Source organism: Periophthalmus magnuspinnatus, chromosome 14 (assembly GCF_009829125.3).
Source record: "Periophthalmus magnuspinnatus isolate fPerMag1 chromosome 14, fPerMag1.2.pri, whole genome shotgun sequence".
Classification (NCBI taxonomy): Eukaryota; Metazoa; Chordata; class Actinopteri; order Gobiiformes; family Gobiidae; genus Periophthalmus; species Periophthalmus magnuspinnatus.
The window spans coordinates 31,425,052-31,440,160 of record NC_047139.1 but is presented as its reverse complement, the minus strand read 5'-3'; the positions used below and the strand labels follow the sequence as shown (position 1 = coordinate 31,440,160).

At 37.3% G+C, this 15,109-nt stretch overlaps 1 protein-coding gene across 1 annotated transcript in view; it reads left to right on the top strand.

Moving 5' to 3' along the window:
* nbeaa (neurobeachin a) overlaps nt 1–15,109 on the top strand; it is a 147,724-nt gene that overhangs the window by 48,641 nt on the left and 83,974 nt on the right. Inside the window, exons 3-5 of the mRNA XM_055226474.1 lie at nt 4,143–4,243; nt 10,101–10,196; nt 11,213–11,334. Of these exons, the coding sequence (XP_055082449.1) occupies nt 4,143–4,243; nt 10,101–10,196; nt 11,213–11,334 (319 nt within the window). The remainder of the gene's footprint in view (nt 1–4,142; nt 4,244–10,100; nt 10,197–11,212; nt 11,335–15,109) is intronic.

The window sequence follows — 15,109 nt, the reverse complement described above, 5'->3', positions numbered from 1 at the left end:
AAGTGTCCCACGTTGCATTCACACGTTTCTCAGACAATAAAAGCGAAAACTTTTAGAAATCCCGTCTTTAAAAAGCACAGGGCATCGAAAATTTTTCATACACTGAATCAAGCAAAAACAATCTGGGATCCGCAAGCCAAACCCAAAGGCTTATTAGGCGGTCATCTGAACATACGGAGTTTGACACCTAAAAGAGAAGAGCTGGAACATTTGCTCTGCAACTCCAACATAGACTTTTTGGGTCTCTCTGAAACATGGTTAACGCATAATTCTCCTGATTCCGTGGTTACTATGCCTGAGTATAATGTGTACAGAAATGACAGGGCAAATGGGAGGGGCGGAGGAGTTTTACTCTATGTTAAAAGCACTATAAAATGTAAACAGATTGAATGGCCAGAAGAAGTCCAACTTGAGTGTGTTGGTGTAGACATCTCATTGTCAACAGGAATGTCTTTCACCATAATTTGTATGTATCGTAAGCCATCTGCCAAGTTGGATTTCTATGATAAACTAAAACTTCTTCTTAATAATTGTGATTTAAACAAAGAAATAATAATTATTGGTGATTTTAACATAAACTGGATTGATAAGAAGGCCAGAAAGCACTTGAAACAAGTCACAGACCATTTTAATTTTTGTCAGTTAATTGAACAACCCACTCGAATTACTTCACATTCTAAAACATTGATAGATCTACTTTTTGTAAATCATCCTGAAAGGATTCTTAAAATCTTTAACTATATGACAGGATTGTCTGATCATAATGCCATTTTCTTCTCCAGAAAACCTTCAAAAAAAATGTTACAATAATTCATATAGGCCTTCAGAAGACTTATCAAAAAATATAGGTTTTATTCCAAAAAATCAACTATCAAGTCTTGTGACAACAATAAAAGAAATTGACTGGAATGAAATAATACAAAGTGAGGACATAGAAAAAAGTAGCTGTTGGTTTTTGACTAAAATTAATGAAATAATATCAAACTTTACCAAAAGAGGGCATCAACACAATAGAAAGAAAAATTCACTACCTTGGATAAATGATGAATGCAGGAAATTTATGAAAGCCAGAGACATGCAACTTAAAAAATATTTAAAATCTCGATTTATTACAGATAGACAAAAATTCACCTCCTTGAGAAATAAAGTGACACAATGTCTGCGTAAAGCGAAAGCTAAATTTTTCATGAACATTATTTCTGAAGCAAAGGGAAATGGCAAAAAGGTCTGGCAAAATCTTAACAAATTACTTGGAAAAGAAAAGAGAACCACAAAACAAGAAATTGAGCTTAAAATAAACAATACTATAGTGTCGAATTCAAATCAATTAGTCACTGAATTCAATAATTTCTTTCTTAACTCTGTCTTAGAGATAACAAAGTTGTTTCCACCACCTGAGCTCAGCATTAGACCCATTGACCAAGCGTTGCCTGTTTTTAATCTACAGGAAATAACAGGGCTAGAAGTTGCCAATATTATTGGTTCATTAAAAAACTCTAAAACCAAAGACATTTATGGGCTGGATACACATTTCTTAAAGTTATGCAAAGACTCTTTTGTTGCACCAATAGCACATATGATTAACCTATCATTTAAACAAAAAGCTGTCCCATCTTCTTGGAAACTGGCTACAGTCACCCCAATTTACAAGTCTGGTGACAGATCAAATATAACCAACTACCGGCCAATTAGTATCCTTCCAGTAGTTTCCAAGGTTGCTGAAAAGTGGGTTGCAAAAATTATAAATGAACACTTAAACAAAGGCCATTCTGCTCTACACCCGATGCAGTTTGGGTTCCGTGTAAATCATTCCACTGAATCGGCAAATAGTTTCTTTATTGAACAGGTGAAAAGCAAATTAGACAATAATACATGTGTTGGTGCAGTGTTTTTGGATCTTAAAAAGGCGTTTGACACTGTCAATCATGACATACTATTGACAAAATTAACAAACTTCAATTTTTCTCCAGATGCAATTGAATGGATTAAATCATACCTACTCTGCAGGAAGCAATGTGTACATATTGACAGTGTCAAATCGTCCCTTGTAGATGTTCCAGTTGGTGTGCCTCAAGGATCAATACTTGGCCCGCTTTTATTCTCACTGTATGTTAACGACTTACCTTCAATTTGTTTAAATGTTGACTTTCAAATGTATGCCGACGACGCCGTGATTTACACGCATGCGAGGAGTATAAAAGAGGCATCCTCCATTTTAACTACAGCAATGGAGTCTGTAAATGAATGGCTGCTTAAATCTTGTCTGTTGCTAAATACTAAAAAAACAGTTTGTATGATGTTTACAAAGCAGCCACAAGATTTAAAACATTCAGGAGTGTTCTTGAGAGGAGAAGAATTACAAATTGTAACCGAATTTAAGTACCTTGGTGTCACACTTGACTCTACTTTATGTTTTAAGAATCATGTTAAAAGAATTACCAAAACAGTTAAATTCAATCTCCTAAATTTTAAGCAAATCAGGCCATTTATAACCCTTGATGCTGCCAGAGTGTTTCTCCACTCAATGATATTATCTCACATTGAATACTGTATCACAAGTTGGTCTTTAACAAATTTAAATACACTCAAAATAATGGAATCACTCTACAAAAAATCCCTAAAGGTCTTTGATAGGAAACCCCTTTCTTTCCATGTTTGTAATATTTTAAAAAAGCATAATCTTTTTAGTTTTGATAATTTTAAACATTTTAAATATGCATGTTTTATCTACAAAGTGCTACATGGATTAGCCCCGCCTCCCATGTCAGACCTTTTCAAAACAAAAAACACCCGAAGCATGAGGACCAGGGCCTCGTCCAGAGGAGACTGTGAGGTGCCCTATAGAAAAACTGCCTTTGGACAAAATGCTCTTTCTGTGAAGGCGAGTAAGATCTGGAACGGCATTCCACTTCAAATAAGAGAGTGCTCCACATTATCCACTTTTAAAACTCAACTCAAACTCTGGCTGAAATCAAATCAGTCATGTGATCACTAATCAATACATGGACCTCCCTTCTTACTTTTCTTACCTTTTTTTTTTTTTTTACTCTACTTCTCACTTTTTAACTCTTGTATATTGTACTAATGTGATGTATTTGTTGTACTCTTTACCTGCCTGGGGACTGCGGATGTAAATTAGCTCTGTAGCTATAATCCGGCATATTTACATTTGTTCACAACAGATGTTCATTAATGTGCATTGTCCCTATCAAATAAATAAATAAATAAAAAAAAATAAATAAATTCAATGTGCTTTACAGAATAACAAAGACATTATCACAATGTCACAATACAATAAATACAATAATACACAATACAACAAACATAAATAATCACAAATAATCATCATAAAATTTATATTAAAAGAGAGGAGTGCAGAATAAAAACCTTTCAGTCATGGTCTCACATCTTTAGGAAGACTGTTCCAGGTTTTAGCTGCATAAAACTGAAACGCTGATTCCCCATGTTTAGTCCTGACTCTGAGTCTCACAGACACTTTTCCCCTACCCACCTCCTCCTATTGATCATCCTGTGTCATGCTCTCAGTGAGTGACAGGTGGATAAGACTGGGTACCATTAGATTTTTTTTTTTTTATACCAGTAGTTTAACGGCACCTGCCTCTCTCTCAAAGTTCTTTTCAACTTTCCCTTACGGTACTTGTTGACTATCGGTCTCGTGCCGGTATTTAGCCTTAGATGGAGTTTACCACCCGCTTTGGGCTGCATTCCCAAACAACTCGACTCCGAGAAGACCGGACCGGATACTGGTTCCTGAATGATCCTTTATTGGAAAACTGAACAAACAGAACAACAGAAGCTTATAGAAACAATACCACAGCGAATGTGCTCCATAATCAAAGCTAAAGGTGGTCCAACCAAATATTACAGTGTGTGACCTTTTTGTTTTGATGGCAGCTTTCTTTTGGCCAGGCAGTGTATATTTAGCATTTTTCCACCTTCAAGGCACTCAAAGCTCTTAACATCAAGGGACAAAGAACAATTTACCAAAGAATCATTTACCCATGTTTTACACAACTTTTTGTTTTAGTAGAAGCAATGATTGTAATCACATTTGTCAACTGCACAGACCTATCATCCCATACCCCATGTTTTAGATTGAAGTATGTCTTTGTCCCTTTCAGACTTGCTGGTCGACATGCTGGGAGTCATGGCCAGTTACAGCATCACAGTGAAGGAGCTGAAGCTGCTCTTCAGTATGCTGAGAGGAGACAACGGCATCTGGGTAAGACTTTTCACACAATCATAAAATATTTGAGAAGAAAAGTTGTATAAAGTATTCACCAGTGCCGAAAGGGGCCCTCAAACACCTAAAATGAAATGTATATCGCCTGAAGTTCAAGCCAACCCCCAAAATGTTTTGCTTGAAAAAGACAAGCCCTGCGATAAATCATAGAGAAAGGGGCGTGGGGCAGGCAAAAGAATCTCAATAATCTGACCACGTATCTAATCTAAACGTAATTTAAAAGTAATCGTTCGTGGGACATTTTATAGAATTGTGTAATCGCCAACAAAGATAATCGCCATTATATCACCAGAAGGTCAAGATACTTATCCATAGAAAATGAGGGGTGGCAAAAAGGTCTGTTGTCCCTGGCCCCCAGTATCTTAGGGGCCCAGAATTGGACCCTCTTCCTATTTGTTTATATTAGAACATTTCTGGGCCTGTCTATCTATAATGTTCTACTCTAGATTGTAGTTGTTTTCACTGATAACAAAGTTCAAGTACAGCACTTATTCATAACATTCATAACAATTATTAATATCCATAACATTTTAAAACTCTCAGTAACTTGAATCATTATCATGATATTATCGTTAATTGCAATAATTTTAGCCATGATAATTGTGGCACAAAATATCAATATCGTCCCATGACCATTATGCAAGCAAAGAAATAGGAGTAAACTGCACATTTATGTATAAAAAAAAGCACATTTAACTCGCTTACTGGTGTAAAATGTGTGTGCAGCTTAGACACCACCCACCCATTAGAATATAGCCCTAGTACTTTCCACCTCTGGATCTATACACAACAATATTCTTAGTCAATTAAGCTTCAAATATTAGTATCTTGTTTCCAAACATTCCATAGACAATATTTCTTGTGTTGATTGTCGAGTGATGAATTATCTCACATTATGGGCATAGTGAGATGGTTCACTAGTGAGGTGGTTTCCTGTAATTACGTGAGAGCTAACTATACATAACGCTGGACTAACTGTACAGCAGCAGTTGTTTTGTCCATGTCATTAGCTTGGCTGTCATTTATTAGGGCAATAGATAGGCCTCTGTTATAGGCTGGGATAATACAAGTGCTGGGATTGATTTGAGGGCTCATGTCGAAACAAGGGCAATTTAAGTTAGTGCTTTGTCGGCCGCAGCTGTCATCATTAGTGTAACACGGGCTCAAAATGTTATTTGTTTGCCTGTATTGACAGACCAAGAGGAGAACGCTTTAAATGTGTCAGGATTTAGGTACAGATCACATCCTGCTCCAGACACATTTTAAGTGGCATAAAAAAGATGCTACAGCTGCACTTTGGGCCACTACTTTTGCAGCATACAGAAATAACTGAGTTTAAAATGGTTGATGATATATTTGTCAATCTACCAGGACTATAGTCAATTTGTCAATCAATTGATCAATAGAGTGTATATTATTTGATTTGTAAAAGATTTAACTGCACAAAGAAGAACACATGGAGGGAGTTAGTTGGAGATTTTGTAATTATTGTGTTGTTTTTTTTTTGTTTTTTTACATACAAATCCACCCCTTATTAATGTTTTTTTGTGTTGTCAGTTCACTTTGGGTTACATAGGTTTGGATCATTGAGATATAACTTTTGAGAGCTTTTCCAAACGCCATACCTACTTTTAGTTTACCAAACAATGCAAAAGGCATGAAGAATTTCTGTGAACTACAGCCTTACAATGCACTACTCACTTTGGATTAGACAAGAAAATCTTTCATTAGCAAAAATGAGGAGATTCCATTGTTGAAAAGTACAAAACATATAAATATATGTAGAACATAGATGTTAAAATATTCATACTACTTATTTTAGCTATATTGATACATTAATGGTCCTATATTATGTAAAATTTACTCATGTGTATTTAAAGTCCTATTAGAATGTTGTTACCTCCTTAAAAACAGACCTGGAGTTTTGTTTCATTCACACATGTTTGAGTAACACTTAATTATTAGCCTGTCTACATCTCCAAAGCTCAAAATGCTCTGTTCCACCTTGTGATGTCATGAAGTGGTAGTTTTTAAGTTAAAAGCTCCTTTTACCTTTAATTCAGTAAAGATTGACAATTCCAGGGCTCAAATCATCCAAATGATTCTGGTGAAGGTGTATGGAGTTTAAAAACACTTCCTGCGGAGCACTTCCTGTATTACCACATGATATCACAAGCTGAAGCAGAAGGGTTTTAGTTTGAGTGTCTCAAACTCAGTCTAAATATGCACGATTTGTGTGTTAAACATGTGTGAATGAAACAAAACACAACTCCAGGTCTGTTTGTGGTGAGGAAACATTATACAATATAGATGAATAAAATAGTGCAATATGGGCCTTGTATAGATTGGCTATATTTTATTATGTGTTGTACTATAGCTCAGCCTCTGACATTACCATAAAGCTGCAGATTAATTTTCATTTGGCAAAGCATTCTTGGTTGTTAATGGAATTTGTGGTATTTTTTTAAATAATATTAGACTAATCTCCCCACAGAAAAAGCATTGTACTGTGTAAGCTCATAGCACCAACACAGCCATATTGTTCACACACACTTAAAGCTCCATAGTATTGTAGTGCACACAGAACTCATTGCAATTGGCAGTGCACTTTTCAATTTGTCATCCAATCACAAAAAGTCACTATAAGGCCCTATTTTCTCGACTGTGCGTTTCCTCCACTGAGTGTTCGACTGAGAGTCTTTGGATTACTGTGGTTTGGCAGGGCTTAATAGGTATTTGCTTGAACAAGGTTGTTGGTAATGGCTACGGGCCCATTGTACCCTGTGGACTCTAGGCAGATCAACAAGGTCTCACTTCAGACCAAGCTATGGTGGCTGTTTGATCATTTTAAAAAACAAGTATTAATATGTGTTACTGTATTAGAAGGCTTAACCTGATCAGACCATGAATAAGGAGCATGTTTGAGTTTAAGCTGTTTAAAAGACTGACTCTTTTGCAATATATGACAGAAGCTAATGTGAAAACTAATTTAATCTACAAAGAGAGAAATGACCAAGGCTCAGATGTTTTTAAAATGGTTCAAACTGAGAGTGGGAGTGTGTTTACCATTTGAAATGATGAATCATCTAAACGTTGCACTACAACAACAATGACAACGACAACGATAACGATAATAATAATAATAACGATGATGATGATGATGATGATGATGATGATGGGTGATTTATAACAAAACAAAATCTATATATTTTTTTATTTTCTTGATTATCAGTTCCTTTTTTTGTCTGTGTAGACCCTCAGTTGTCCAGGTCTGATCCATAGCAAGCAACGAAGTTAAATCTGTCAACTGGACAAATCTTGTAGGAGTTCTTTTTTTTCTAATTTTACATGTCTTCAAAAATATTTCAATATTATCAGCAATTCAGTATGTATTTTCCACAACTGATATCCTAACCAGACATGAGGCATTGAGATCATGCAGGCTTGTGACTTATATTTATTTTTATGGATCGACATTAGCTGCTACCACGGTAACAATCTTCCAGGGGCCCATACATATAACTCTTGTGTGGCTTTTTGTTCCTGTTTATTTTACCTCTAAATAGAACAACAAGAAGCTCATTGATCACACACAAGATAGCCATTAAAATGTATCAGCAATGCCAACCTACTGAGCTAACAAGCATCCCTATGGCTTCTTGAGAATAAAACACACCTTAGCGAATGGCTAATTATGTAGCATTACATGTCGCACTACAATACAACATTTCCATTGCTAGAATTTAAACACAAATTGGTACTTGTGTTTTGAAAGCGTAAGCGATCTCTGTCACTTTAAGAAAGACATGGGGTACAGATTTGTTGATAAATGCGTCCTTCTGTACCACACTGTCTTTTAATCCATTATGTTCTTGTTAATGAGGTTAATTTACCAGTTAACAAGCAACGAGTTGGTAATTAGTCGCCCATCCAATTACAGTGGTGCTTGTTGTCATTTGCCTAACGGCCCTCCGCAGTGTTCTGATTGGTCCATTGCATGTACACCAGGGTTCATTTTTATTTAAAGTGGATGCATTAAAACTCAACTGTGGAAATTATGGATGTGTTTTACGAGGGGTGAGATTTATGTTTTAGAGTGTGTAGGTTGAAGAGAGAGAGATGAAGGAGAGAGAGAGAGGAGAGTATGTGAAGTATTGGCAGTCACTGAGAGGTCAATGTGTCCTTTTTCCTTCTCTCAATCTCCCATCTGTTCTGAAACAGCTCACATCTACTACTGCAGATCACTGGTCCATACTCTTCAACCATAACCTATCCATCTCCATAGTGATCTCTGCTACTTTGAGTGATATCGTCCTATACCAACACTGCACTTTCTTCAACTATACAGAGAAAGCATTGATGTGATATTTTACTTTACAGTTAGTTAATAATCAATTACAATCAAATAATTATATTGACAAAATAATTGTCAATATAATTATTGACAATATTAATTAATTGTTACTTTTGAAACGCCATGTTATTTAATACAGTTTTAACACATTTTTAACATATATGAGGAAATTTGGGCCTTTTAATTAGGCCTAAGTGAGCTTATAGTTTTAAAATTTGCTGTTATGAATTCTATTCAAGTTTTGATAATTGGTTACAGCTATTTGTGGTGTGCTTCTGAATTAAAATAAAGTTACACTGTAGCAAACAGCACTTCCACCTGAGCTCCACTCACTGCTTTACACAGCCTAACCATCCACAAACCTAACTCATGGACAGCCTGCTTTATCTGTGAAACAAATCATGCTTGCAGCTTTATCTAAACTACTAGGTTTGGCTTGCATTTTGTCTACTTGTGCCACTAAGCATTAATATGCATTTTATTATCATCTACAAACTTTTGTCTAACGTACTCCTGAGCTGGGAAAATTTCTGCATCTGTCAAGTATGCAGTGGAAGCAGTTCAAGTACCGCTGCCTGCGCGGTGCGGTGCGGTGCGGAGCGGTGCGGTGCGGAGCGGTGCGGAGCTGAGCAGAGCCGACTATGGCACAGAACAGAACCTGGACCGGATCACTTTAAATGATGGACTGGATTAGGCAAGCAAAGTATAATGGAAAAAATGATATAAATACAGTAGTATCTTAATGAGTAGCAGAATGGATTTGGTAAAGACACTTGTTTTGATGATAGGTGACTAGTATACATAATTGGCTTGACAGGGCGGGGGATTTTGTTGACCAGGCCCTGCCATTATAATGGTCGGGGAAACACTGCGACTTTACTACCTCTGTTGTAGATATGCCATCGTGAGTCACCTTGATTCTTGGGATTTAATAATTTGTGGTTTGTGGTTCTAATACTTTGGTTGTGTGGGCTTTTTGCTGTCAGAAACAAATATTTCATAGGTGTTTGTTGAGACATACATTTCTTGGCATTCATGAAGCATACCCCAGTCTTCTTTATTGCATTTTATTCTTCAGCATAACATTTAGCAAGCCTTTAGCCTGTAGCCTTTAACATATGCTTATTATAACTAGGGTAATGTTAGTTTCATTGCCTGCTTGGCTTATAAAAACATTTCTGCATACACTATCTAACAAAATTTGAGGTCTATTCCCAAGCCTATCTGTTCCAGTCCAGATGTCCCTCCCATTCACCCCACGGCCCCCTCTAGAGGCAGATCGATTAGGGGTTGCCGTGGTATTGATGGGGTGATGCCAGGGGGAGGATGGAGGTGACTGAAGACTTATTGATTGCGCGAGGTTGTGGCAGAGATGGTGTCATGCCTATTTCATTCTCTGAGCGCTCTGCTTCTGTGTGTTTTGTAATTGGTGCCAACAGTAGCATATGACATGACAGGGACTTTCTTCTTCTGTGTTTGTAGCCGAGACATGCCATCAAACTGCTGTCAGTGCTCAACCAGATGCCCCAGAGACACGGCCCCGATACCTTCTTCAACTTCCCAGGACGCAGCGCAGCGGTAAGAAGACAATACACTTTATAATGTCTACACATTTTTTAGCCTTAATAAAGCATGATCAAAAACTTAATTCGTAATGATCAAATAGTTAAGAATGAGTCAGGCTTAATAACTTCTTAATGACTGTATTAATTAATGAAGTAATTATGCACGTACATAAACTACTATTACATTTGTCTTCATAGTTTCCTTTTTGATCCCAAAAAGCCTTAAATTGACAAATTATCCAATGCTGACATCATTGTTTCGTATCTGTTTAGTTGTTCATCGACCTAGCCCTACACGTAGTGAGGTTAGTCCAGACATGGGAAAACTATGGCCCGGGGGCCACACACGGCCCTTTGGGTTTATTAATCTGGCCCGCCGAACGTAACCAAATAATATTAAAATAGGTAAGGGTAAACCTTGTTCAGATTACCTTTTTAACAAGTGGTTGATCTTTTGGCACTTGATAAAACTGAATATAAGTTTTTCTGCTGTGTTTATTTAACTGAAATGCAATACATTAATTATTGATTTAATTAATGCATTTGGAAAACAATTTGTACAATGAGCCTTGCATATTCATGCTTTGCTACACGTTACAGGCCAAATCTCTAATGTAATATATATCCTGGCCCAGCCACTCTGTCAAATATTTGAACCCATTGTGGCCCGTTTCTCAAAAAGTTTGCCCACCCCTGGGTTAGTCAAATGCCTCTGCTAACGTTTAGCTAGCAGAGGCATTTGACAGAGATTTGACAGAGATTTTGCTTTGTATTGTATCAGGTTAGTAATGCTGCCAAAATTGAAAGAGAGAGATTATATGTCTTAATTTTTTTTAAGTTAATTGAAAGAAAAAATCTATTACATAAAATCACGCACTAGTAATAGTAGTAGTATATTACAATATATTTTGAGTATGTTGATCGGGCATGCCTGATTAGTCCTGGTTAATCCCATTTCACACAGATAGTTGCTAGATCAAAACATATTTGGTGTTAATTTCTGTGACTTCTCTCTGTCTGTGCCTCCAGGCCATAGCGTTGCCACCAATCGCCAAATGGCCTTATCAGAATGGATTTACTATCAACACGTGGTTCAGGCAAGACCCACTCAACAACATCAACGTGGACAAAGACAAACCATACCTTTACTGGTGAGTAAGACAAGATGCTTTTACTGTTTACCGTATAATGGCTGTTGTAGGCTTGGGCTTGATTGCACAATAAGCTATTTTTGAGTGTCTTTGACCATTAAGAAATATATTTAAATGCATATGTATGATGACACAAAATCCTCAAATAAATTGTTCTGAATTGTCCAGATAGCCAAAGAAATGTGTATGAAATACATAAAACACAGTATATGGTCAAGGGTGTATTATTTTAATTGATGTAAATTGAACTAGTTTATGTACTTGATCGTATATGTACTATGATCAAATAAGTGTATCCATGTTAGATAGTATTTTCAATTTTATTTATTTATTTTATTTATTCAATGTTTAACCAGGTGGGTCAATTGAGAACAACTTCTCATTTACAATGACGACCTGGATAGGCAATTTTTATATAGTTATATTTAAAAAAGCTGATTACAAGCAATAAGCACAATACAATACAAAATCTATTCTTATCCTTACAGCATCATGCCAAATATCAATAAATCAAAAGTAAAGACATGTTGTACCTTTGCCTCACTATAACTTTGCCATTATGCTCCATATTGATCGATACAGAAAAACACAGGTATAGGATTGGGTGCAGTGTTTCTTCGCTGAGTTGGAGAGAACCCATCGAAGTGAACATAAATGATGCAGTTTAAAGCAGGTTTGGCTCATTTAATCACAGAGAGACAGGCACCAGCACACTGTAGCTTCACCCTCATTCTCCTCTGTGAAATGTAGTCAATAATGTACAAGGCTGTTCTGTAAGTACCTGCATGTGCTGCCAAAGGTGCATCTGTGTCGGCGGAGATGTCTGCAGTTTGAAAAATGTATGAGCAGAATTTTGAATACAGGGCTGCAGTATAATGAGAGAATAGTACAAGAATTAGCGTAGGTAGCTTATAACTATGGCTTCATATATTTTAAGTGACTTTGCCCTGTTTTAATATACTGATGTTAAATCTTATACAAATGCAGGCAATACTAAGGAATTTGGTGTTAGCTGTTTAACTTAAAGGGGGTATTGTTGTAGATACTGAGGCTAAAACATAAGCACAGAATACTGTTAAACAAAACATCTATATACATTGAGAGGAGGGAGGAGTTATTGAACTAAATCACAGCTCATCTTGGTTAGAAATTGACACATGAAGAATAGTTAAAGTAAGATGTACAGTACATCAGTGTTTCCCAACCAGGGGTACACAAGCAGTTGCCATGGGGGTAATTATTTCAGATTTAAAAGAAAGGAGCATTGAATATCTGAGTGTAAAATATTCTTTGTTGTATATTTTAAATGCTTAAGAAAGTTTCTGTAGGATCATTCTGGAATACATTTTATTAAATTGAAATACTATACTAATAATCGGCAATGTACTACTAAACATTTACAATCACTAAAGAAACAACAGTATCATTAATAGGGGTGAGAGTGGGAGACAATGCTTAGGGGGTACTTGAGACACAAAATGTAGCTCGATAGATATTGGGTATTGACGCAATGAAAACATCCTCTAATACAGCACTTACACTTTTATTATGGTGTATTTAGAAGAAAGATCTGGGTTAGGCTGTTCACCTGTGTGACCCACTTTGGCTGTCACTAATTGATTTGACTGTACAGGTGTGGCTGGAGTAGTAGCAGTAGTAGAAGTAGTTACTGACATAATGGTAAAATATATATTGTATAATAGAATACAATAGAATAGTGGTACTGCTGCAGCATCTATCTTAATTTTAACAATTCTGAGCTCCCAGTGCACCTACACCCAGATATGTTATTTAATATAAGAGAAATCAGACAGGCATATACTCAGCATTTGAACTAGGACTGCACAATATATGGCAATCGCAACAAACATAACACAATTTGCACTGGTGCACACAGCAACGGCTCCAATTATTTAGATAATAGAATATCCTCTGCAAGGAACAAAATAACCTGTATTTTTTATTCATGGGATTTTTGTTTTAGTTTATCAGTTCATATTTCTTCTCTGAAATATTAATTCTTCAGGAGTTGTTTACAATATGAACCCCAAACAGAATACCATATTGCAAATCACAATTGCAGAACTTGTCAGAAAAGCGTGCAGCCCTACTTTGAACAGTAACAAAACATTAAGTAACTGCAGAAGTTGGTGAACAAACTCCTAATAAACCAGGATATACCTTTAAATGCCTCTACTGCCCGTTTATGAGCCTGCCTGTGTTGCTGCTCTTCTCTGGACCATGTTGGCCACTGTTGTAACTGCTAGCCGTTAGCCATAAAGCATCATTATAATTTACCTTTTATTGAAAAATGCTTCTACTGAGCTGTGGAAAGTTTTCTGCTCATCTCTCCACCTTTGCCCTCACTAGCTCTCGCCCATAGAGTCAGAACACCACTAATGTTTGAAAATCATCTTCTTTAGTCCTGGTTCACCCTGGCTTAATCCCAGTTTGAACCTGATATTCATATTGTCTTGATTGCCCAGGTTTTGTTTTTGGTTAGTTTGTTTTGGCCTAGTTGTGGTTTAGTTCTTGTTGGATTCACTTGTCCTGGTTTGGTCCTTGTCCAGACCTGGTTTAGTTGTGGTCTAATCCTGATTTAGTTCTGGGTTTAGTCTCCAATTTTGATGTGGTGTGTTAGGTTATAGCATTTGCACATTTATAACATTGTGGGGACTGAAATCAGTGATCTGAAAATCAGATCAATTCTAAAGATGTCATGATGCCAGCATTTTCTGTCTCCCTGTGTGCTTTCCCCTCCCTTACCTGTCTGAGCCTGGAGCTGGGTGGAGTTCCTGGCTCCTCCCGCACGCACCTGAAGCGCATCAGTACAATTACCTCCACCTGCTGCGGAGCATAAGTGGAGCCAAGACCAGACACTCAGAGCGAGATCGTCTGCATATCTACATCCTGTTCGGTGCTGGTTCATCTGTGTATCATCCTCCGGTCCGCGTGTCCACATCCTGTCTCCTGCACTGCTCCAGCTCCCGCACTCCCGGCTCCGCTCCCGCCTGGCTACCCCGACCTTGTCTCCTGCACACTATGCCCCTGGACCTCGCTCTGCACCCTGCTCCTTTCCCTGTCTCTAGTCTACTGGTCTTTGCCTCTTTGGCCCACGTTTCCGGGCCCCGGCTTGTCCTCTGCACCTCGCTCCGGCGCCGTACCGCGTGCTCTGCTCCTGGATCCTGTCCCGGACTCTGGCTCCTGTCCCCCACTGGATTAATTATTGTGTTTGAACTGTATTTCACCATTTTGTAAATAAACACTGTAAATCTGCCCCGAGTCTGCACGTCTTTGGTCCTCCCAACCCCATCGGTTACGACAAAAGAACATGTATTGCTTATAAAAACTAAAATCAGGTCCCCATGATGTAAAACCTTTAATATTAGATTAATGGCATGAATTTATTTGAAGATATGGGTTGAGGTCTTCAGGAAATGTATGTAAGCATAAACATATGGTCTAGTCCTGGTTTAGTCTCGGCCTAGTTGGCATATGTAAAATATATAATTGTCTATTGCTAATGCCATCTTTAATACCAGTTGGCACTTCACATTATATATTTATCCCATAAGAGTTGTACTAGGTTCCCCAACACTCTAATTCCCAATCTTTATTTTGCAATTAGTGTCTTTAGTTACCTGCACTTATCCATTTGTTTTGGCATTGTTTGCTTAAGATTCTAGATATGGTTTGTACATCATCTACAGGAAGGATGACATGCAGTATACATCGGTCTCTGGATCCCATTACTGAGATAAGAGCTGCACATGTG